The 25,460-nt window shown below is 42.1% G+C and overlaps 1 protein-coding gene across 4 annotated transcripts in view; it reads left to right on the top strand.

Moving 5' to 3' along the window:
• Positions 1 to 23,733, top strand: part of LOC147125102 (U3 small nucleolar RNA-associated protein 14 homolog A) — a 44,340-nt gene extending 20,607 nt beyond the window's left edge. For 3 of the 4 annotated variants that reach the window (XM_085997348.1, XM_085997342.1, XM_085997333.1), the window contains 6 exons: positions 4,151 to 4,274; positions 8,043 to 8,120; positions 10,642 to 11,517; positions 14,060 to 14,250; positions 17,997 to 18,096; positions 22,046 to 23,733. In XM_085997348.1, the coding sequence (XP_085853474.1) occupies positions 4,151 to 4,274; positions 8,043 to 8,120; positions 10,642 to 11,517; positions 14,060 to 14,250; positions 17,997 to 18,096; positions 22,046 to 22,303 (1,627 nt within the window). In that variant the 3' untranslated portion in view covers positions 22,304 to 23,733. The remainder of the gene's footprint in view (positions 1 to 4,150; positions 4,275 to 8,042; positions 8,121 to 10,641; positions 11,518 to 14,059; positions 14,251 to 17,996; positions 18,097 to 22,045) is intronic. The other variant, XM_085997356.1, reaches the window with a different exon arrangement.
• Positions 23,734 to 25,460: the final 1,727 nt, after the last annotated feature.

Raw genomic sequence — 25,460 nt, 5'->3', positions numbered from 1 at the left:
CACATAATAAGCTTGCCCACAAAGTTGAAGCCTGTGGAATAAAAGGGACAGTGGCAGCAATTTTAAAGTGGGTGCATGAACAGAGAGACCTGGGGGTATATGTGCACAAATTGTTGAAGGTGGCAGGGCAGGTTGAGAAAGCGATTAAAAAAGCATATGGGATCCTGGGCTTCATAAATAGAGGCATAGAGTACAAAAGCAAGGAAGTTATGATTAACCTTTATAAAACACTGGGATTAACCTTTATAAAACACTGGTTCGGCCTCAACTGTTGTGTTCAATTCTGGACACCGCACTTTAGGAATGATGTGAAGGCCTTAGAGAGGGTGCAGAAAAGATTTACAAGAATGGTTCCAGGGATGAGGGACTTCAGTTATGTGGATAGACTGGAGAAGCTGGGGTTGTTTTCCTTAGAGCAGAGAACCATTGAGAGGAGATTTGATAGAGGTGTTCAAAATCATGAGGGGTCTAGACAGAGTAGGTAAGAGAGAAACTGTTCCCATTGGCGGAAGGGTCAGGAACCAGAGGACACAGATTTAAGATGATTGGCAGAAGAACCAATGGTGACGTGAGGAATAACATTTTTAGGCAGCGAGTGGTTAGTATCTGGAATGCACTGCCTGAAAGGGTGGTGGAGACAGATTCAATTGTGGCTTTCAAAAGGGAATTGGCTAAGTACCTGAAGGAAAAAAACATTCAGGGCTATGGGGAAAGGGTGGGGGAGTGGGACTAGCTGAAGTGCTCTTGCAGAGAGCCAGCACGGGCTCGATGGACCAAATGGCCTCCTTCTGTGCTGTAACCATTCTATGATTCTAGTGCTCAGTTGACAAGACAATGGGCTGGATCTTGCTGGAGCAGGGCATCTGTTTGTAGGTTTTTTTTCTGCCCCCTTCAGCTCAATAAACATTTTTGCCCTGTAACTTGCTGGAATGGTGTGGCAAGGGCAACGGTGCATCTGGGATCTCAGTGAATGGTGGGACCAACAGTGTATCTCCTTAATCAGTAAGATTTAAGGATTGAGAATGGAAACAGGAATGACTGAAAGGAGGGTGAAGTAAAGTCAAAACAGGTACAGAAAGAGAAATACAGAGAGGGTAAGAAAGATTGGATTAAGAGAGAGAGAAAAAAAGAGACAGGAAAACAAGAAAAACAATTAAAATGACATTTTTAAAATCTCTAAACAATTCATTCCCTGAAGGAATGAGACACTGCAGTTTACATTGTTCAATTTAATTTCTGGGCAGTCATTAACAATGATCACATTGTTAAAAAGATACTTGCGCTGTTAATTACCAGACTTGACTTTCTGTGGCGAGTTTAATGGGTAATTAATGTGCAAATCCAGCACATTCTTAAAAATAATAGGAGGCTAAGGGTGAGATACTGTTTTGTGCGAAGCAAACAGCGAAGCGGTATAAATTGGCCAGCAAGTTCTGGAGATTCGCAACTCGCGGTGTATCTCTTAATCCCCTGAATTTGCATATCTATTAATCCCCTGAACTTGCTGGCCGATTTGCACGTTAATAATGCATTGTTAACACTCCATTATTTTTACTGCAAAATTTGACCCATTGTATCATAGAGCCCACAGACTAGATTTGATCCTGGTCTGCGCTGAGGCCTATGATCACAGCTGGCAGCTGTTGTGGCACTGCAATTGTCCTCCGAATCCCTTGTTAAGGAAGAGAATATCCTTCCCGCTCCTGATCACTATCCAGCAACCACTGCTGGAATGTACCAACACATGAGTGTCAAATGAGAACAAGATCAGGTTTAGCTGCAATAATCTGCTAAGACTCAACTGTCTAGACTCCCACTGAAGAATGGTCGCTTGGTCGAGATACCTGAAGACACCTCGCACCATTGGAGCCATATCCCAGCAAGAGTCAATGCTGAGATGCGGGGGGAAATTGGCAAAAAAAGGGTCAGGGTCAGTGTCAAGAACCAACGTATCGGTTGTATGAAACTCACGTAATTGCAGATTTCAGAAATGATGATCATCTGTTCCGATCTTCACCTGGTAAAGATGTGCAGAAAGTAGCATGCAGAGATTATTGTTGGCATTTTAAGTACAGCATCATGATGGTACGGTGCATTGGTGTGGCAACAGACTGTAGCAAGAAAAGATAGTTTGCAAGTCTTGACATGAATTCTTGCTTTGTGTTAGGCCTCAGGACAAATTGTCAGATGGAGGCTAAACACAGCCCTCTCTTTCTTCCTGCCTCACAGTAGCAGGAGCAGGAAATGAGCCACCATGGGCTGTTCATAGAAAGAGTTACTGACGAGAGGATTTTGAGCAAGAGGCCCTTTGGCTGAGTTCCAGTAGCAGGTCCTCTGTTCATTCCTTTACCTTGAGGATTGTCCTATGAGGAGAGATTGAGTGGATTGGGCCTAGATTTAAGGAGAGGTTAGATAACCATATGAGGGAGAAGGGAATAGAGGGTTATGCTGTTAAAGTTAGATGAGGAAAGACGGGAGGAGGCTCGAGTGGAGCATAAATGCCAGCATAGACTGGTTGGGCCGAATGGCCTGTTTCTGTGCCGTATATCCTATGTAATCTTATGTAAACTCTCTGGAGTTTAGAAGAATGAGAGGTGATCTCATTGAAACATATAAGATTCTGCGGGGGATTGACAGGGTAGATGCTGAGAGGTTGCTTCCCCTGGCTGGAGAGTCTAAAACTCAGGATAAGGGTCGGCCATTTAAGACTGAGATGAGGAGGAATTTCTTCACTCGGAGGGTTGTGAATTTTTGGAATTCTCTGCCCCAGAGGGCTGTGGATGCTGATTCGTTGAGTATATTCAAGGCTGAGAGATAGATTTTTGGATTCTTGGGGAATCGAGGGATATGGGGATTGGGCGGGAAAGTAGAGTTGAGGTCGAAATCAGCCATGATCTTATTAAATGGTGAAGCAGGCTCAAAGGACCGTATGGCCTACTCTTGCTCCTAATTCTTATGTTCTTACTGTAATGATATGAGTAGATCAAAGCAGGCTACTAAATTTGATATGTACAAGTAAGCCATCCAACTAAAGGTTAAAAAAAAAAATCTATATCTGACATAATTCACTTTAAAAATGTTAGTGGCGTAGAAGAGTTTGGTGAAAAATAATTACTTAAAATTATTAACTGGGGATACATGCAAAAAAAGTTGAATATCCTCCAGATATAGGTACAGAACCACATAAATACAGGCATATGTGCAAAGATTAAGGCCGCAATTTTGTCGGCACTGAGAGGGCGGGTTTGGAGGCGGGTCAAGAGTTAAAATCATTTTGATTGACGGTGGGTTCTGATCACGCCGTGAACCTGCCTCCAAACAATTTTCCCAAGTGTCAGGTCCCCGATTTGCGCATGAAACCGACACCTAGTGGCGGGAAGAGGATTAAAGCCACTTACCTGCCTGCTAACAGATACTTGATAGTTGTTAACGGGCTCTTTTTCAATTTTGACGCTTCTGCCTCAGGGTACCCGAAGTCCGGACACCACGCCAGGTAAGTATGGCATGTTCTAAGTCTGCTGTAATGTTTCTGCATTGATGACCGCTGCAGAAGTGGTGAGTTTCAGAGGTAAGAAAATGTTGGGAAAATCATTTTGAATGCATTTACACTTTTCTTTAGGTAAGAAGTTTTGAAATCGATGTCTAGTCCCACCTCATTGGAAGAGCCTCTCTCACCAATGACAGATCGCTTCTGTCACCTCACCTGCAGCTGCCATCTGTTCTAAGCTGAGGAGGGAGTCACTGGTGAGCCTGGGTGCAAGAGCTCGCCTTTGTACAGTGATTCAGTGTTTGCAGCACTTCAATGCTGTAAAAAAAAAATGATGCGTGGTCCCTTTAAGAAAACCGACAGATGATGCGTCATTAAATGACATCATCTGACCGGCTTCCTCTTAATTGGCCGGCAAGCCCGCAGGGCGGGCTTAGCAAGGTTAATCAGCGTAAAATCACGTCTGTGGGCTGGATGCAGTTGGGGGTGGGACTGGAAGCCGGAAACCACCTGACCCGCTCCCAACCCGCATCTATTTACAAAATCGTGGCCTAAACATATAATGGCCCTGGTATAGTGCTTATTGATTGTAATTTGTGTATAAAGTAGTGCTTTGAATGCCTTTGAATGCTTTGAAAACATGGTGAATATTTAAATTTGCAGGTTCCACAAAGTGATGAAGAAGTTTAAGCAGAAGGAGATTTTGAAGCAGTTTGAAGAACTAAGGAAGACTAATCCTGAGGCAGCTCTTGAAGAACTGAATAAAATGGAGCAAACACGAATGAAGGTGGAAAATCACATCCAATTTAACCTTTTATTATTCCAATTCCTAGAATATACAGTCCAGCACAGTTTAGGCTTGCATTATTGCCACTATTCATTCAGTACATTCAAACATCAATGAATAATAGCAATAATGCACGTTTAAAGTTCTTTTAATAATAACCAAAACCTTTCTTAATTGATATATATGGGAGCGGCATATTGGTTAAAGGGAGATCAAATCTATCAATCTTCCTGTCTATTCTCAACTTGGCAACATCATGCACACAGTGCAGTGTGCGATTTAGTTACAGCTTGAAGATTGTTTCTGTTCTAGAATTTTAATTATTGTTTTAATTATGCACTGTAGTTTATAGAGCCTCTTTCTTTGTCCCTTGTTGAATATAGTAAAGTATTTAGCCATGACACTATGCTGTACAATATGATTTTACGAATGCTTAACATAACAATTCTTCTGACACTAACAGGGCATTAATCTGTTTATTTTAATATTGTACAGTGTCATTTTTAGGCTTCACTGCCACAGCACTGAAATGGCCCTAATCAAAGTCACAAATGACACACTTTGTGACTGTGACCTTAGTGCATTTTCCCTTCTTGACCTCTTTGCAGCCATTAACATAGTTAACCATTCCAACCTCCTCCCAAAGCCCCTCTGTGTTGTCCAACTCAATGCTTAGTTCCATTCTTGCCTGTCAAATCACAGCCAGAGCATCTCCAGCAATAGCTTCTCTTCCCGCCCCCACACTGTTACCTCCGGAGTTCCCCAATGATCCATCCTTGGCCTTTTCCTCACCTAAATGCTGTCCCATGGTGACATTATCCGATGACACGGGGTCAGCGTCCACATGTGCGCTTACAAATCCCAGCCCTGCCTCTTCACCGCCTATCTCGACTCCTCCACTGCTCTGTGCTGTCAGACTACTTGATCGACATCCAGTCTTCAATGAGCCACAGTTTTCTCCAGTTAAACATTGAGAAGACCGAAGCCATCATCTTCAGCCCACATCAAATCTTTTAGGTTGATTCTTTGGAGAGAAGGTTAATAAATAAGAGTTTTTATATAATAGCCAATGTATTGTGATTGAACTTGAATGATCAACAATGAGCTTGACATTAGGTTTTTCTTTCTAGCTTGTGTTCTGGAGCTCTCCAGATTCTCCACTCTGTTACTATGAGCATTGGTAGTTGTGTTTTACCTGCAAACTTCTTTGCTGCATTTCTGGGCTTGTCTTTTATTCTCTTTTTTTTTAACAGAAATGTCCTGAAGGTATAATTTTGTAGGTGACATAAGAACATAATTTAGGGGTCAAGCTAAAATCCTAAACTGGTTGAGTGGGCTCCTGCAATCAGCATGTACAACTTCCTGGTTGAGAAGCTTCACGAGAGCCCTTGATTAAACTGGGTTTTTTTTGGATAGGAGAAAAATGAATACAGGCCATAATTCCCAATCACAGTGTCATGAATCTTCTCATTCATGAAGAAATGACTCATGAAATAACACTGGGCGGCCAGCTGGTGGCGCCGTCCAAGGAGTATAAATACTCGGGCGTGGGCCCAGCTTGCCCAGGACGTTTTTGTAACCAGGAACTAGTGATGTAACTAGTATCTCATGGTTCACAGAATCACAGAAACCCCACAGTGCAGATAGAGGCCATTTCGGCCCTTCGAGCCTGCACCGACACATATCCCACCCAATCCCCGTAACCCCTACACCAACACATATCCCACCCTATCCCTGTAACCCCATGTATTTAATCCCCCTAACACTAAGGGTCAATTTATCATAGCCAATCAACCTAACCCGCACATCTTTGGACTGTGGGAGGAAACCGGAGCACCCGGAGAAAACCCACGCAAACACGGGGAGAATGTGCAAACTCCACACAGACAATCACCCGAGGCCGGATTCGAACCCGGGTCTCTGGCGCTGTGAGGCAACAGTGCTAACCACTATGCCACCGTGCTTGTGAAACAGTTGATTAAAGCCTTGTTTTATACTCAGCCAAGTGCTTAGTGAGTTTTCTTACGTCACACAGGACATACAATTAGGCCCACATTGTTTTTAGAAAATAGGAGACATTCTTCCAAAAATGGCCAACCCACATCCATCCTCATTATAATTGGATTAGCCATGAGCAAGATGCAGACCTGGTCAACCAGAGTTGTTGCATTAGACATTTCTTTTCAGTTCATCAAGCCAGAAAACTGTGGGATGTTCCAGTCATCTTATTTTAATGATAGTTGATGGCAAAGGGAATTTTGTTGTTCAACCAAGCGTCGTTCTCGGATGAAATTCCAAATGTACTTGACGGTTAAAATTATTTACCGTGGGCAAGGATCATTTACAAACTAAGGTGCATGAATTGATTTTACTTCTTAACTAACAATGGTTTTGTAATTGATGTGTCAAAAGATATCTGTTTGTGTGTCTTTGGAAGCATTGTCATTCATCTAATTTTAACCACCATATCCAGCAAGGGGGCTTGCCTTGTACATTCAGTTTTTAATCAATCAATTGGAACATGACAAAGGTGCAAATGGTGAGAGGCACCTCTGTTGTTGCCACAAGCACAAACCTTCAATGCCACCCATTCAGCAGCAGAAGAGAAGCCAGGTGGTCCTGCCTGGAATGGAGGCATTGCTTGATTTTAAGAAGCAAAGAGCTGCTGCCATTCACTGCGACAGACAGGTGGAGAGAGCAAATGAGGGAAAGAAGTAAGAGAGAGAATGAGGCAGGGGAAAAGGGGAGTAAAGGAGAGAGATACAGAAAGAAAATGACGTGTGTGTAGGGGGAGAGGATTGAAGAGAGAGTGACAAGGGACAGAGTACAATCCAGATTTTGAGTAGATAGTCTGAAACAAAGCATGTCAAAAATCACATAGCTGTGCAAGGATTCAAAATTTCTTGCATGATATATTTGTAGTGATGGGTGAATATCCATAAACTGAATGGCTGTCCCAAAGATACAGCAATTTCCATGGACATAACAGCAATCTGAGGGTTAATCAGCTACAAAATTATACTGCTTACTGTTCAGTGTACATTCAGCACTTTACGGGTGCTTCATTGAAATAATAGTACTGACAGTGTTTCAGACAATTAACATTATATTTCTGTACTATTTAGCAGAACATCAAAGCCCCAATTCACCATTTCCACACTTTTTAGTGCATTTTAGCTGATGGCTTTATGAAAGAAAACAAAAGATCAAGGAGACTATATCTGTAGTGTACCTATAATTGGCAAGCAGTAATGGTTCATGTTGACCCATATGCATGCTTCTGCTTGCCACTGGCATAGCATTCATTCAGCAATGCCTAAGACAGCACTTCATTGTTTTGTTACTGAAACAATGTCTGTCTTTTACAAAACAAGATTTTTTTAAAAACTGGTTCAAACAGGTCTGCAGTAACATTCCATGACATGCTGATGCTGACACAAATGAGGAAGATTAGAATTTGTAGAAGAACCAACTGACTGGGTTGCTTTGAGGGTGGAGATTTGTTGCATCATTATTGCACCACTGTAGGTTAGAAATTACTTTGCATGTGGAAGTCTTTGGAGGGCCTGACTATTACAAAGGTTTAACTCAGCACTAGAGTGTCTGAGCTGAATAATTGCAGAATCTTATCTGAGATCAGTGGGAATTTCCACCTGAACTAGATAATGGAAAATAGGCAGCAATCATAATGCTCAGTCTGTGGTTTGCCGACAATTTAAGTATGGTTGTTGACCGAGTATAGTAACTTTTTTTTTTTCTCCTTGTTAGGAACGAATGTCACTTCGGCACCAAAGCAGTGGAAAATGGGCCAAATCTAAAGTTATCATGGCAAAATATGACACTGAGGTAAGGTATTCTGTTGGAATTGACAGCTAATGGCTGCCTTGCACAATCTTGTCCATCAATGCATTTTCAAAAAACAGGACCTCAGAACAGGGTTGTGACTGTTGCTAAAATGTGGGCTTGTAACTAACAGCAGAAATTGCTAGACGTACACAGCAGTTTAGTCAGCAGTAACTATATTTACAGACTTTTCCAAGCTTATAGCCAATTACTCCATATTCAAATATTGCTGCTGCAATAAATATTTATTGACTAAGTGTAGCAAGCTACCATTTAAGGTATTACATGGTTTTGTAACAGTCCAATTTAATTTGAAAGGCTGCTTCAGCTTTCCTAAAGACTGGTGTTTTTGCAGGTTTGAGTTGTATTTGTATGAGCCTTATCCAATATAATAGAATACACAATTTATTTTGTAAGGTTCGAATCAGTTCACTTGTGGGTGCAGAAGATCCTCCCTAATCATAACCTTGCATTATGAAATATACAAAACATACAAAAATGACAGACAGCAAGAAACCAGCTAGTCCATTGAACTTGTTCCATTATAGTCATGTTTCAGTTAAGCATCATGATCCCCAATGATTCCTCCAGCAGCCATGTAACCTTAGAGAAGTAAAAATTCAGAAACAAAATACCCTAGGCTTTGGAGGGGTGGTGAGGGGGGAATTCTGAAAAATTCCTTCCCCACTCTCCAATCCCCCCCACTCGCCCCCCTATCAATCAAAATGAGTTCCAGGGCATCGGTGACCATGAGGCATATCACCCAACAACTCCCCTACCTTTTGTACACAGCGATATTGGCCTCAGCCAGGAATCCGTCCATCTCCCATTTGCAACAAATTCACACTCCCTGCATAAGCTGGCAACTTGTTCCAGAGGTCAATGACCCTCTACAAAAAGAAAAACTTTATAACATCTAACCTATTTCTGTCCTTGCGATTCTTGCATGCATGTCCCCTGATTCTTCCTGACCTATCTAATTCAAATAGTCTGTCCACATGGACGCAGTCTAGTCCCTTCATTATTTTAAATATCTCAATCAAATCTCCCCGAAGTCTACATTTTTCGAGTATAAAGATCCAGGTCTCTAAGCCTGTCGTGATAACTAAAGGTTTTTAAGATAGGTCTCATTCTAGTAACCTTCCTCTAAACCTTTTCCAGAGCTTGTATATCTCCCACTATATGAGCAGACTAAAACTGTCTGCAGTATTCTAGATGAGGACTAACCAAGGTCTTCTACAAGGACATCATTTTATATTATACTGTCCTAGCAATACATCCCAGTACTCTATTTTCCTATACTGTATCCTCACGGCACAGATCATAAACCTTTGGAAACTCATGCCCTATAACACCTATGTCTCCCTCATGCTCAACAGACATTAATTGAGAGCCCAGCATGGTATATACAAGCCTGGCATTAGCCCTACCCATGTGGATAACCATACATTTATCGTCATTAAATGTCACCTGCCATCCAGGGTTCTAACCCCAGCACAAATTTTTCTGTCATTTGTGAACTTAATGCTAATTCCCTCAACACCTTCACCCAGATCATTAACATAGCCAATAAAGAGCAACAGCCCTAATACCGATCCCCACTGGACTCCACTAGTAATCTCCACACAGAACCACTATCACTAATAACAGCCCTCTGACTACGAGAATGCAGCCAATTCTTTATCCACCCCAGGATCTCCCCTCTAATCCCACAGGACTGTACCTTATAAATTACCCTATTGTGTGGCACCCTGCAGAAAGTACCAGATGCTGGTTCAAATACTTAGATACATATAGGTTACTTAAAGGGGAAGGAAAGCCCAGCGGAAGTATTAATTGTTCCAGTACTCTCCTATTGTCTCCAGTCTGGAGCCATTTCAGCCCAGGAAAATAGTCTTACTAACTGGATACCCAAAGCCACAGGCCTCCATTGCAACCAGTGTAGCTGCTCTGGGAAGCATAGCGCTCCTCCTCATTGGTTACATCACCAATTGCCATTTGAATACAAATTTGGACTTTTTTGAAAAATGAATAGCATTGTATATATTTGTTTTTCAATAGACTTTCCATCCCCTGTAACTTCATTAGTTCGTTTGACTATTTCCTAAACTGGAAGTGAAGCATTATCTGATGTATGGCACATGATAATGGAACAGTGTATGCACCCAATGGTGAAATCAAGTTGACCTTAAATGTGAATAATAACATTTTCACACCATGTGAATACTGCTGGAAGTACAGGACGTGGATTAACATTATGAAAATGGAAAGAGTGAAAATTGTTAAGCTAGGCAGTGGTTGCCTCTCACCCATGTGCTGGACATTTTCTTCTAAAGCATACTAATATTTCAGTGTGTGATACTGTTAAGTAAATATTCCTGGTTTCTGAATTAAATTTGGTGGCAAATAAATTGATTATTTAATGGAATTTAGATACATCAGTTCACTATTTGGAGTAATCCAAGGCATCTACAGAACAAGATTTTATTTAATTTATTCTATTAATATTGTCATCTTTGTTTAGGCTCGCAATGCAATCCAGAAGCAGCTGGAGAAGAACAAAATGCTCACAACAAAAGTGTTGGTTCCATCAGAGAGTGAGGATGAGGTTGAAGCTGAGGTGGATAGGGATGCGGTTGTTCCAGATTTCGTGAATGATATGCAGCCAAGTACGGTAGCCAATCCTTGGATGTTAGGAAAATTGAGTACTGATCCTAAGAGTTTTGAAGCACTAAAAATGGAGATCATCACTCCTGTAAAGGTTGATGGGAATGAAGAATCAGATGATGGGGAGAAGCTGTCAGAAGATGAGGCATTGCTGCAGGAGTTTGAGGACCGGCGGAGAATTCGTAAAGAACGTGAGGGTGAACTGGCTGGATCATCTGTTAATATGGAGGAGACCAAGGGTGAGGAAAATGTGAAAAATAATGATTCCATAAAGGAAAGCACTGTCCCTAATGACCAAGATGAGAAAGAGGGGCATCTTGAAGACGTGAATGAGTTTAATCATCTTTTTCAGAAATTGATTAAGAATAAATCAGAGCCTACATCAAGCAAACCTAAAAAAAATAAAAAGGAGAATAAGAAAATGAGAACTAAGAAAAGCAAGGAGGATGTACAGATATCAGAAGAGCAAGAAGAACCAATACTAGATGAACAGTTAGAGCGCAAAAGGACAATGGAAGAATTTGAGACTTTGGCTCAAGATGAAGGCCATGACCTCAATGAGGCCTCAGTCTTGGATACACCACAGATCAGTGGAGATGCAGTAGATTCAGAAAACAAATCAAACCCTAAAACTGAAGTGAAAAAGAACCAACTCATCAATCCTAAGAATGTGTTGATGGTTGCATCCAAAACCATTGAAATGCCTTTGATTCCAACAGCAATAGAAGAGGAGGTAAGAGAATTAGTGCTGGGTTTTATGGCGTTTAATTCACATTGGCTAATTGATTATTGGTTGAGATAAGTAGGATCTGTGGTTGCTATTTTTCATTTTTCAGAAACTCATTGGTCAGTTGTCTTTTTTTGGCATGTAATCTGACTGGTATTACAGGAACAGGGCAATCAATAGCTCTAAGCTCACCCCAACAACTTTAGAGTCAATGCTAACAACATTAAAGCCACTGCACACTTTCTATTTGGTCTTCGTGTTCTACCTTACCAGTCTCCCTCATGCATAAAAATGATCCTGAAAACACAAATATTAAAAGTTTCTATACAATTCTGAAAATTCAGATCTCCTTCAGTGTTTGGAGAAACATGTTACAAAGGTGTATGATAGATACTGTGGGATGTGATATCTCCTAGACACTGAGACAGGTCTACCAGGTCATGTACATTCCTGTGTTTCTAGTAAGCTACAGCTGCTGTTAATAGAGAAAATCAAGTATTTTGTAACAGCATTAAAAGTAGTATCCCAATGGATTTTTGTTTTGAAATAGCTGCAATTTGCAATAGTTCCATCGCTTTTATTCTATTCTAGCTTTCAGCCTATTGCTTAATTCCATTAGCTTTCTAGTGGGGGAAAAAGCTAGTTGAAATATAGTGTACAGTTCATATTTGGCTTATTTTCCCATGCAAGCCACATGCACCAAGGTTGCTTTGGATTAGGAAAATAGGTTGTCATTTAGCACCCTTAATATTGAGACCAGAATGAAATTGAATCAAATATTTACCGTTGCTTGACCTGAAAGGATTGTGAGGTCTATTTGCTGTAGGTGATAGACCATTAATTTGGATTAGGTCTATGTTTTCCCATTTTCACACCATTTATAGACTATGTATTAAAAGCAAGTTAAATCTGCACTTGCCTGTCAATCTGAATTTGATTGGAAGAGATAGTTACATTGTAAACCGGATTTCTGCTGCTGTATGTGTGTATGTCTGAATCTCTCTTTCTATTTATACATCATGCATGTATTTACATAAATATTCAACTGATCAAGTTCAATTAATGTCTAATATCCTCATATTTCTTGGAAATATAAGCTTCTAGGGAACACAGTGCTGATGATTAATTTTGAGTCATCTTCATGAAGCAACTTTTAAGGCCCAAAAAAATTACATGGTTTCTAACCTGTTTTGCAACATCGGGTTATTAAGTAGAAAAATATTCTGGTGCTATGTTCAATAAAAATTTCCTGTTTAAAAACGAGTATAATTTCCTGCACCAAAAAGAGTTATGGAACTGAGGATGAAATTTAAAGAGTCATAATTACCAAACATTGTCTGACCGGAATAATTCAAAAAGCAGAGAGTATTCTCCATATGAGAATTGGAAGTCTCCGTGCAGCCTGGTATTTGGTACCAATGTGCTACAAGATATTCTTGGATGAGGCTCTTAATTAATCACGTAAAAATATGCACAGTTCACATGGGCACGTTGGGAACATTTCACTTGCACACCAGCGTACTTCATTAAAAATCTGTGACAACACTGCAGTGCAGAAAAGTGACTTTGGGGTTACTAAGTAATGAAAGAAATGACCTAACCAAAAAGTAATAATTCCTTTTTAAAATGTGGAGTACAATGATCCTTAGTATTACGTTATTCTAGAATTGTAACCGTCTGAATTGAATTGCTTCGTCCCAAGAATTCCAATTCCGATCATCTTTAATTGGAATTGGTGGAGAAGTTGTGATTGAAATCATAGGCATGTCAGTGTTTTGTAACGGCTTATGGTGACTGTACCTCTACCTTAATCCATCACAATGTTCTGTTTGAGCATAAATTGGATGCATTGATTAAGTTGAACATGGTACTCATGCTATGGCCCAGGGGCCATTCACAACCAGCCACACCTTCCCCCTCAGTGCCCCTCGGTAAACTTGATGCTCGTGCACCTTTGGGTCCCAATCATAACCTGCCTGATTGTGGAATATTGCTAGGATTCAATGTTTTTTTTCGTTTTTTCCACAAAAGATACCGGGGGAGGGGGGGGGGAGGATGTGATTAGGGAGCAGGGCTATTCCAGCCTCCTTACTGCCCGTGAAGGGGCGCGAATAACACTAAAACTATAGAGTCGAACTATTGATCCTAAAGTTTTTCCTTTTCCTGTGGGAAAGTGTCTTGCCTCCATGTGGCAACTGCTCACAGTGCACAACTGAAATCAGGAACTCACTATAGTCTTGCAATTGTACATTGTGTTGCAGCATTCCGCAGAGTGGTCCTTGAGCAAGAAATCATTTGAGATTGTGGCTCTCAATAAGAAATCACTGAGTAACATTGATATAGAAGAACAGGATATATATTTCAGATAATATTGTATAATGCATTACTTTATACCTTCACTTAGAGTAAATGCTCCACTTAAGTATATACTCCAAATAAAGGTATGAAATATTGCAGGAAAATAGTTATATACTTAAATACACTGCATTTGGAAATTACAGTGAGCCTCTGGTCTTGAGATAATTTTCAACTTATTCTTTCACGTTAGAATGAAGGACAAGAGGACCAGCGCATGATCATCCAAGAGGCCTTTGCATCAGATGATGTCATTGATGATTTCATCAAAGATAAGCAGAGGCAGATTGACGCTGGCAAACCAAAAGACATCGACTTAACCTTGCCAGGGTGGGGTGAGTGGGGAGGGCAAGGCCTGTGTCCAAGTGCAAAGAAGAGAAGGAGGTAGGTCTCTTGGAAGAATGGCTATGGTGTGGTATTGGATAGGTCTCTGGTCATTGCTGTTAAATTAGGACTATAGACATCAGTTTTTTCCCGCTATGAAGAAGTGCTTAATGTTCACCCCATTTGGAACAGATGTTAACTCTGAGTCAGTTGATATCTTTTAAATGGAACTGGTTCAATATCTGTCGCGAAAAGGGACTGAGCGCTACAGAGGTTTAATACATCTGCAGTAATGCCAACTCCACTGTCTCAAATCATGAGACAAACACCAGTCGCTGACCATATTCCCTACCTCCCCTAACTCCTTCAAATGCTCTTCAATGGACGGCTCCGGGACGCGGCAGCGGACACAAGCACTTTCGTTGGCTAACCGCCCCCCACTCCATAATCCCCACTAATTCCTGTATTGTGGAAGAGGAGAGTGGAGAGCCAGGGGAAGGGGAGAGGGGAAAGTGGAGAGGGAAGGGGAGTAAGTTCTGCCATTTTTGCTGCATTAAAGACGGACTCCGGCTCCCAGCGCATGTGAGTCGCGCATCCTCCGCAACATGGACCACGCAACCTGCTGCTGAGTGAGAGCTGGAGAGAGGTTGGGGGAGAGGCAGAGCCTGACACCGGGAGACGGGGAGTGAGAGAGGGAAGCGAACCGAAGCCGAGCCCGGATCTCCAACACATTCATTTGCCTTAAGCCCGGGAGCGGTGGCAGCGCCGCCGATTCTCCCCCATGTTTTTAATAAAACGGCGGCGGTTTTGCTTTCCCCGGTCAATGTGCGCGGGCTGGGCTGAGTTTGAAGGCCTGGGGTTGGGTTTTATTGGAGCCCTGGATGGAGCTGCACCGTTAGAATGAAACTGTCCAAGACTCCCCATCCCAGAGTCCGAGACTCCCCTCTCGTATTGTGGTGTGGAGCCAAGGGATAATCTTTGGGCCGCCAATTCCCCCTCCCCTTCTGCAAAGGTGGCTTGATAGGCCCAGGTACCCCAGACTCAGGCTCCAGTTTGGGCCTGGGCTGCTCAACGCTAATTTAAAAATGGTGCTCGCTCCCACCACTGCACCTCTGTTTTGCTGCCACGGACAGTTGACCCCCCCTGCCTTCCCCTAGCCACTCACTCACTTGGAGGCCGCTGCCATTTCTAACAGGCCAAGGGGAGGCCATTCCCCGCCAAACAGCAAATCGCGTATTTTCCACGCATGCACAAATGGGCGTATTTTTTTTCACCGGAAATCGAGATTTAGGCATTCCATCGTGAGTGAAGCTTTATTTCACTCTGAAATTGCGTCTCTCGCGATGGAATCACGAGAGTTGGCAATACGGGATCTGTTTGATTCATATGGGAGTTAGGAATAGTATACAGAGATCATCGGTGTGGGGTGACAGGCATGAAGAGCAGGTTTATGGGGCAAATGGTCCTTTTTTCTTGTTTTCATATAGAACTGCTATTGTAGAATTCCCTCTACAGGTGGCAGATGGTTTTACAGAAGCCATATAAGTTTCATTTTCTAATTTTATAATTGTGCAGCAATTTCACAGATACTGTGACTAGTTATTATCATAAAATGTTTTGCTATTTTACATATTCAGACAGGTACAGAAAGTTTAGAAACTGCAAATATGATCTGTGCACATTCTATTCTAGCAAGGTGCCTGAGCTCCCCACCACTTGTTACATTGATGTTTAAATGATGCTGCAGAAGATGCTTATTTAAATACTGCAGTTGGAAAACTGATGGGCACTTCCAACACTCTTGAAAACCCAACAGGAAAGTTACCTGGGGTTTTAAATGGGTGGAGATCACTGTGATATTTCTGATTGGTTCTTCTCACCTACTATTTTATCGAGCTTAACCGACAGGAAAATCTACTATCTCAGTAAAACTGTATTCTATATTTTCTCTATATTTATTGACTCTCTCATTATTCCTGTTGCAGTATACCAATTAAAATATTTTCTCCAATTATAGTATTATTTCCTTGAGTAGCTGGCACTGCCTATCGGAAGTTATCATGGGGATTGCCAGGAGTGTGTCAATATTTGCAGGTCCTAGGCACAGAAAATTTTGAAAACTACTTTTAGATTATATTTCACAGTTAACCTGGGTAATTACAGGCCAGTTAATTTAACATCTGTGGTAAGGAAAATTTTGGCATCTTTAATGAAAGATGAAATTACTAAACACCTAGATGAAGAGAAAATAATTAGAAGCAGCCAACATGGATCTCCGAGAAGAAGATCGTGCTTTACAAACCTGACACAGCTGATCGATATTTTGGATGGGGGAATGCAGTGGATGTGGTATATATGGGCTTTCAGACAGCCATTGACAAGGTACTACACTAGACCATTGGAGAAGATTAGGAATTACGGAATTAAGGAAAGGGTAGCAAATTGGATTAAAAACTGGTTAGAAGGGAGGAAACAGAATAGGAGGTAAAGCCAGTTTCTCAGTGGTTATAAGTGGGTAGCAGTCTCCCATAGTGTTCTGGGACCACTTTTGTTCACTATGTACATCAATGATTTGGATAGCAAGCTTAAAGAAACGTTGTCCATAATTGCAGATGATGCTAAAACGGAAGTTATAGTAAATTATTCTGAGGACTAAAGGAAGCTGCCAGGGGATATTGATAAGATGGTGGAATGGGCAAAAAAATGGCAAAGGAATTTAATGTCAGTAAATGTGAGCGGGTCCATTTTTGTTTTTTTTAAAAAGAATTAAAATTTTACTTTGAACATGGAAGAGCAGAGATTTTGAGGGTTCTGATGCACAAGACATTTAAAAGCAACACCTCAAGTGGATAAGGCCATGAAAAGTTAAGGGAATATTGGGTTTTATGGCAAGAGGTATAGAATATAAAAGTTGAGATGCAAGGTCATTCTATATAAAACTAATAAGACCACAGTGCGTGCAGTTTTGCATGATACACTATAGGAAGGATGTTGAGGCAATCAAGAGGGTACAGCACAGATTCACTAGTATGCTGCCTGGTATGAAGGAAAACAAATACACGAAAGTCAAAACATTGAGGCTGTTTTCATTAGAACAGAGTCGCTTACAGGGTGATTGGACTGAGGTGTTTAAAATTATGAAGGGATTGAACAGGGTAGATTGAAACTGACTGCTTTCAGTGTTTGAAGGATCTAGAATGAGGGGACTTAATTATGAAAGATTTAGGAAAGAGGGCAGTAAAAACTTTTTTTTTTATGTGGACTGAGACATATTGGAATGCACTACTGGAGTTAATGATTGAAGCAGAGACTCTGTCCACCTGTAAAAATAGGTTAGATAGGTTGTTGAGGGATAAAGGGATATGGGAACAGGACACTGCTCATGTAGAGGATAAACACCAACATGAAGTGATTGGGCCAAACAGCCTGTTTCTGTGTTGTCATTTCTATGTAACCTCATCTTGCAGCAGATCAGCAATATAAATGCAGCAAAAGAGCAGAGTAACAGGTTGCAGATGAGGAATTCTTAGCAGCAAATGCCGCTAGTTTTTGGAAAGGCGGTGTAATGCTTCCGTTCCATCTCCTTTCCCGTTCAGGGGCAGCTGTGAAGTTGAGACAGGTCGTTTAACCACAAAGTTCAATCCTGTAGTAAATCCTTGTCTGATATTTCTTTACTTGCACAAACCTAAAATTGAAAGAGAATGTGGTGTAGTCAAACTTATTATTTTAGAGTTTGTTTACAAGTGTCTGGGAAAAATATCATCTTGTCTTGCCTTAATTGTACTCTTGTTACTGTTTCCCTCTAGGTTCCGCATTAAAGCTGCCCCACCTCCGCCCAGGAAGGACCAGAATTTGCCTAATGTTATAATCAGTGAGAAACGAGACATTGGAGTTGCAGCACATCAAGTGAGGGAGCTAGCACACTGTCGAGCTCCAAACTTGATAAATTTATAGTCCATTTCATGGGAGTGAATACCAGATGAGTGCATGAATAAGAATTCTCTGAGGGGTATTTGGTGATACAGCAGATCAGCACGCTGCCATTTTTCCTCAAACTTGGACGTGAATCCAGGCCAGACTTGATGGAATGAAACTCTTCTCTCTGCCTGCATTAAGGACCATATGTGTATTGAGTTGGGCCAGTTTAAGCCAGTTCCTGGGGAGAGCAGCGCCACAGCTCAAATTTCCCATAATTCAACACAAATTGGTATAGAGTACAAAAGTGTGGAAATTATGATGAACCTGTATGAAACACTGGTTCGGCCCCAACTGGAGTACTGTGTCCAATTCTGGGCACCACACTTTAGGAAGGATGGGAAGGCCTTGCTGAAGGTGCAGAAAAGATTTAAGAGAATGATTCCAGGAATGAGGGACTTCAGTTACGTTGATAGACTGGAGAAGCTGTGGTGGTTCTCCTTGGAGCAGAGAAGATTGAGAGGAGATTTGAGAGAGGTGTTCAAAATCATGAGGGGTCTGGACAGAGTAGAAAGAGAGAAACTGTTCCCAGTGGCAGAGGGGTCAAGAACCAGAGGACACAGATGTAAGGTGATTGGCAAAAGAACCAAAGGTGACGTAAGAAAAACATTTTTAATGCAAAATTAATGGGACTAAAAGTCGATAAATCCCAAGGACCGGATGACCTACATCCTAGGGTTTTGAAAGAGGTGGCCATTGGGATAGTGGACGCGTTGGTTGTCATCTTCCAAAGTTCTATAGATTCTGGAATGGTTCTTGCAGATTGGAGGATAGCAAATGTAACCCTGCTATTTAGAAAGGAGGGAGAGAGAAAACTGGGAACTAAAGACCTGTTAGCCTCACATCAGTAGTTGGGAAAATGCTGGAATCTATTATAAAGGATGCAATAACTGGGCACTTAGAAACTAATAGTAAGATTGGGCAGAGTCAACTTGGATTTATGAAAGGGAAATCCTGTTTAACAAAACTATTGGAGTTCTTTGAGGATGTAACTAGTGGAGTAGACAAAGGGGAACCGGTAGATGTGATGTATTTGGATTTTCAGAAGGCCTTCGATAAGTTCCCACACAAGAGGTTGGTGAACAAAATTAGAGCACATGGAATTGGGGGTAATATACTAGCATGGATTGAGAATTGGTTAACAGACAGAAAACAAAGAGTAGGGATAAACGGATCTTTTTCAGGATGGCAGGCTGTGACTAGTGGGGTACCGCAAGGACCGGGGCTTGGGCCCCAGCTATTCACAATCTACATTAATGATTTGGATGAGGGGACTAAATATAACCGTTCCAAATTTGCTGCTGATACAAAGCTAGGTGGCAGTTGTGAAGAGGATGTGAAGAGGCTTCAAGGGGATCTCAACAGGCTCAGTGAGTGGGTGAGAACATGGCAGATGGAATATAATGTGGATAAATGTGAAGTTATCCACTTTGGCAGAAAAAACAGAAAGGCAGAGTATTTCTTAAATGGTGAAAGATTGGGGAATGCAGATGCTCAAAGGGACCTAGGTGTCCTTGTACATGAGTCACTGAAAGTGAATGTGCAGGTGCAGCAAGCCATTAGGAAGGCAAATGGCATGCTGGCCTTCATTACAAGAGGATTTGAGTACAGGAGTAAAGAAGTCTTGCTCCAATTATATAGGGCCTTGGTGAGACCACACCTGGAGTACTGTGTACAATTTTGGTCTCCTTACCTAAGGAAGGATATACTTGCCATAGAGGGAGTGCAACAAAGGTTCACGAGATTGATTCCTGGGATGGCGGGACTGTCGTATGAGAAGAGATTGAGTAAACTAGGCCTGTATTCTCTTGAATTCAGAAGAATGAGAGGGGACCTCATTGAAGCATACAAAATTATTACAGGGCTTGATAAAGTGGATGCTGGGAGAATGTTTCCCTTGGCTGGGGAGTCTCAAACCAGGGGCCACAGCCTCAGGAGATAAAGGGTAGGCCATTCAGGACTGAGATGAGAAGAAATTTCTTCAGAGGGTGGTGAATCTTTGGAATTCTCTACCCCAGAGGGCTGTGGAGGCTCAGTCATTGGGTATGTTCAAAACAGAAGTCGATAGATTTCTGACTAGTAAGGGCATCAAGGGATATGGCGATAGGGCCGGTGAATGGAGTTGAGGCAGAAGATCAGCCATGATCTCATTGAATGGCGGAGCAGGCTTGAAGGGCCGAATGGCCTACTCCTGCTTCTTATGTTCGGTTAAGATCTGGAAAGCACAAAGGGGAGTTGGATAAGAATCTGAATGAAAAAAATTTGAAAATCTACAGGGAAAGGGCAGGGGAGTGGGACTAGCTGAGATTCGGCATGGGCTCAACAGGCCAAATGGTCACCTTCCGTGCTGTAACCATTTTATGATTCTATTCGATGATTCTACATTCATTCAGAAAAGCCAAAATGATAATTGCCTCCAAAATGTACCACCACACTGTTATACCAGATGGTGCTGTTTTGTGTTGAAGCAAGTTGCTAGAGCAAACTAGAGGAAACTTTACTCTGGATCTAACCCATGCTATAGACCTGACCTGGAACTTATTTTTATGGACACTATATTCCAAAACTAGAAAAACATTCCATTTGCCAATATATTCTTTGCGAAACATAAATAAATATGGGCATGGACTGCCCTATCAAAACAGTAGTAGAAGCAGAATCTTTTATAAAAAAAAAAAAAAAAAAAAAAAAAATGTTTTAAAGGGAAGCAAATAAATAATTGAAAAAGGAAAAAATACAAAGATATGGGGAAAAGAACAGGAGTTTAGGGCTAAGTGAATAGCTCTTAGTGAACCAGCACAGATGTAATGCACTGAATATGCTGTCAAATTCTATAGCTCTGACTTTGAATAGATTTAACTGTAGGTTCTCTTTAGGAATCCATTCTTGCCTAAAATTTTTTAAATTTTGTTTACAGTCACATTCAGTATTGTATTGCCAAAAAGACATTTCATTTTCCAATAAAATGCAGCAAATTAAGCTTGAGAGAACCCTCGTGACTTATTTCTTTCACTTCAGTTGCTACTGTGGTGTTCACAAAGTCCGTGTTAGTTCTGTGCGCCATCTCCATACTTTGAAATGGAGCTTGTGGTGAGGGGGTGCAGGATTATTGTGATTACTATGCTGGACGTAGCTGTCACCTTCACAAGAGTGTTGTCACTGATTCCTCACTCCCACTTGGGGATAGTAAATAAATGATGGAAATTGGACAAGGAAAATCCAGATTTTTACAGCATTCTTTTAAACTAAATGCATTGAGCATTTATATCTCTGTCCTCCCCTGCCCTTCGCAGTGCACTCTTACTGCTCTGAAATAATAGTGAATGATCCCTGAATAACTGCGGCCAGTGATTCCCATTACAGTCCGTCCTCTGGTACCTCACCCGAATGAACATTCTTCATGTGTTAGCCTAGCCAGTGAATGTAGGCAGGCTATTCAAGTTCGGAGGGCATCATGCAGTTCCTGACGTCGACATATGCACTCTTTCCAGCACCGGTTACTGGAGGAGTGGGAATGCTGGATTTTTAAACATTTTCCCTAGTCTATGGATGCAGAGTTCAAGTGTAGCACTCCTACCACCACTCTGGGTGGGATCTACTAACTTAGCCTTTAATGGAGGTTAAACCTGGGACATTTCTGATCTCTACGGCTCCATTCTATACTGGGCAGTTAGACTACCATCTGAGCTGTCGGGAGCTAAGACAGTTATTATCTTAATAGAAATGCGTGCAATATTTCCATGCTAAATTCTATTCGGTTAAATCCTTTGTCTATCAATTATTTACTTAACAGAAACTGACTCGATCACCTTGCCACTAGTGTGTGAATTCTGAATTGTATGTTTGGACACTAAGCATTGAATTCCTTGTTTTGATGCAGGTAAATGAACTACCTTTCCCATTTTCCCATCGGAATCAGTTTGAGAAGAGCATCTGTGCCCCCATTGGGAATACTTGGAATACGGAGAGAGCAACGCAGAAATTGACTATGCCAAAAATTGTGACAAAGTTGGGGGCAATAATTGAACCAATCTCTGAGGAGGATATGTTCCAGGATAAGAACAAATATGTGAAGCCAAAAGTGGAACAGAAACCTCGTAAAAACAGAAAAGTGCAGCAAAAGAAACCATCTCACTGACGTCAGAAAGCATTGTTGCTTGCACCGTAAAGCTACTAGCTTCTGGGGTGTCCAGCAGACCCTTGCCCTACTTGTATAATCGTGGATCTTTGTCATGCAGGCTGTGGGTTAATCAAGGTCCCAGTTTTTTGGCTGCTTAAATCTGCCAGCCAGACCTGTCTTTTTTCCATTCTTGGTGGTGGCACTATGTGCTGAGGTCCCCGGTGACTATCTTTCACATTTTGTGGGATGGGGAAAGAAGAGATAGAAACTGTGTTGTCACACGTCATCATAAGAGTGGCTTTTGTCTTGTGGGATGCTTTACAGATAGTTGTTTGCAGAGTTTATACCTTACAAGTCATGTGGGAGGATTACAGCTCATTTGTGGTGGCCCCTACTATTGCAGGTGAACCTCCTGACTTCACTGCTCCAGACAAGGTCAAGGACTCCGATAGATTGGGAGACTTGTAAGGTATAAGATTTGGATAATGAAAGGAGCAGTATTTCTTAACTAAAACTGCAGTGATATAATGTGTAGATAATACCCTACAAGAGTAGAAGATGGAGAGGTTTGGTTTTTAATGTCAATTTCCTCCCCTTTCCTGAAATCATTGATTCCTTACTAGGATATCGTTCCACAGGTGATGCACTTCACTCAAGTGGTCTTTAATAATTTGAGATCTCTAGCAGTAAGTGCCGGCAGGTTTTCAACTGAGCCGAGCCGAGCCCAATCCTGGTCATATACTTGCATTTCCTCTGTGGGAATTTGGGGAGGACAGGGTGGGGCTCAACGGATTTTCTTCCGCCCCCATCCCTGACTGTATTTTAATAGCCTGCCAACACCCACTGTCTAGGCTTTCAGGTGAAGAGTGGCCACTGGGACAAAGTACTGGATGGTAACTGGGACCTGTGGTATGGTACCTCAGCATGAATAGGTGTCTTTAGGAGAAGAGGGGGAAATCATTAGTCGGATACTCTAGTTCAATGGATCAAATAAACTGAACTGGGTAAATCAGACTGCTCCCACAGGGATTAAGCAATTAAAATGGTGGATTTCTAATTAAAATATGTTGTGTGTTGCAGAATGGTGTGATATATTTTTATATAACTGGGCGTTGCAAGAGTAAGCATCTGAATTACATGAACAAAATACCATTGTTGGTGTAAGCTAATCGTGTGAAAGACATTTGTTAAAAATAGCATTCAGAGGTGAGCACTTTTGGAGTGCCCTCGATTGTTTTTGTAATCTGGTAAATTCAAACCCTGATTTTTTTTTTTTCTGTGGCAGCAGCACCCCCTACAGGACTGTGTATATTATTGCACCATGTATGTATAACTTAAATAATTAGTCCAATGTGTCCCTTTTCCTGACTGATGAACAGCCCTGGAGCATGCAGCTGTATTTTAGAAAGCTTGTGGTCAGATTAAAAGCTAAAATCAGGTTACTTATACATGATGGTTATTTTTATTTTGGCTGGTATATAGTTCCATGAGAATCGGCAGCCCTTTAGCACCTGCCAAAGTGCCCATTCTAGATGTTTGAACCTAGATAGAGTGTCAGCTGGCTATTAGTCTACCGGGTCATCATAGTGCAACAGGAACCATCAGCTCTCTGGCATCTCGCCTAAGTGATGTTCTTCATGCATGAGCGTAGACATTGAGGGTCAGCAGGGTTCATAACGATGGTCACTCACTAGCACCTTCAGTGCCTCAAATTGAAAATTCGCATCCTTGTGGCCTCACTTTTTTATTCATTTATGGGATGTGGGCATCGCTGGCAAGGCCAGCATTTATTGCCCATCCCTAATTGCCCTTGAAAAGGTGGTGATGAGCTGCCTTCTTGAACCGCTAGTCTGTGGTGAAGGTGCTCCCACAGTGCTGTTAGGGAGGGAGTTCCAGGATTTTGACCCAACGACCATGAAGGAACGGCGATATACTTCTAAGTCACGATGGTGTGTGACTTGGAGGGGGTGGTGTTCCCATGCGCCTGCTGCCCTTGTCCTTCTAGGTGGAAGAGGTCACTGGTTTGGGAGGTGCTGCCGAAGAAGCCTTGGTGAGTTGTTGCAGTGCATCTTGTAGATGGTACACACTGCAGCCACAGTACGCCGGTGGTGGAGGGAGTGAATGTTTAAGGTGGTAGATAGGATGTCAGTCAGGCAGACTGCTTTGTCCTGGATGGTGTCGAGCTTCTTGAGTGTTGTTGGAGCTGCACTCATCCAGGCAAGTGAAGAGTATTCCATCACACTCCTTGTGCCTTGTAGATGGTGGAAAGGCTTTGGGGAGTCAGGAGGTGAGACATTCACCGCAGAATACCCAGCCTCTGACCTGCTCTTGTTGCCACAGTACTTATGTGGCTAGCCCAGTTAAGTTTCTGGTCAATGGTGACCCCCAGGATGTTGATGGTGAGGGATTTGGCAATGGTGATGCCATTGAATGTCAAGGGGTGGTGGTTAGACTCTCGCGTGTTGGAGATAGTCATTGCCTGGCACATCTGTGGCGCGAATGTTACCTGCCACTTATCAGCCCAAGCCTGAACATCGTTCAGGTCTTGTTGCATGCGGGCATGGACTGCTTCATTATCTGAGGAGTTGTGAATGGCACTGAACACTGGGCCAGTGATCCAGAGGCCTGGACTAATGATAAACCACGGCAACTGGGGAATTTAAATTCAGTTAATTAAATAAATCTGGAATTAAAAAGCTAGTATCAGTAATGGTAACCATGAAACTATCGGATTGTCGTAAAAATCCATCTGGTTCACTAATGTCCTTTAGGGAAGGAAATCTGCCTATATGTGACTCCAGACCCACAACAATGTAGTTGACTCTTAACTGCCCTTTGAAATGGCCTAGCAAGCCACTCAGTTGTAACAAACCGCTACGAAACACAATAAGAATAAAACCGGACGGACCACTCGGCACCAGCTACGGACCCGGCAACAGCACACCCAGCCCAGTCAACCCTGCAAAGTCCTCCTCACCAACATCTGAGGTCTTGTGCCAAAATAGGGAGAGCTGCCCCACAGACTAGTCAAGCAACAGCCTGACATAGTCATACTCACAGAATCATACCTTTCAGCCAATGTTTCAAACTCCTACATCACCACTCCTGGGTATGTCCTGTCCCAGTGGCAGGACAGACCCACCGGGGTGGTGGCAGAGTGGTGTATACAGTCAGG

The sequence above is a fragment of the Somniosus microcephalus genome, chromosome 1 (assembly GCF_052327205.1).
Source record: "Somniosus microcephalus isolate GS21.2 chromosome 1, FLI_Smic_1.0, whole genome shotgun sequence".
Lineage (NCBI taxonomy): Eukaryota > Metazoa > Chordata > Chondrichthyes > Squaliformes > Somniosidae > Somniosus > Somniosus microcephalus.
The sequence above is the reverse complement of the archived record's forward strand: the minus strand, read 5'-3'. Positions and strand labels throughout refer to the sequence as shown.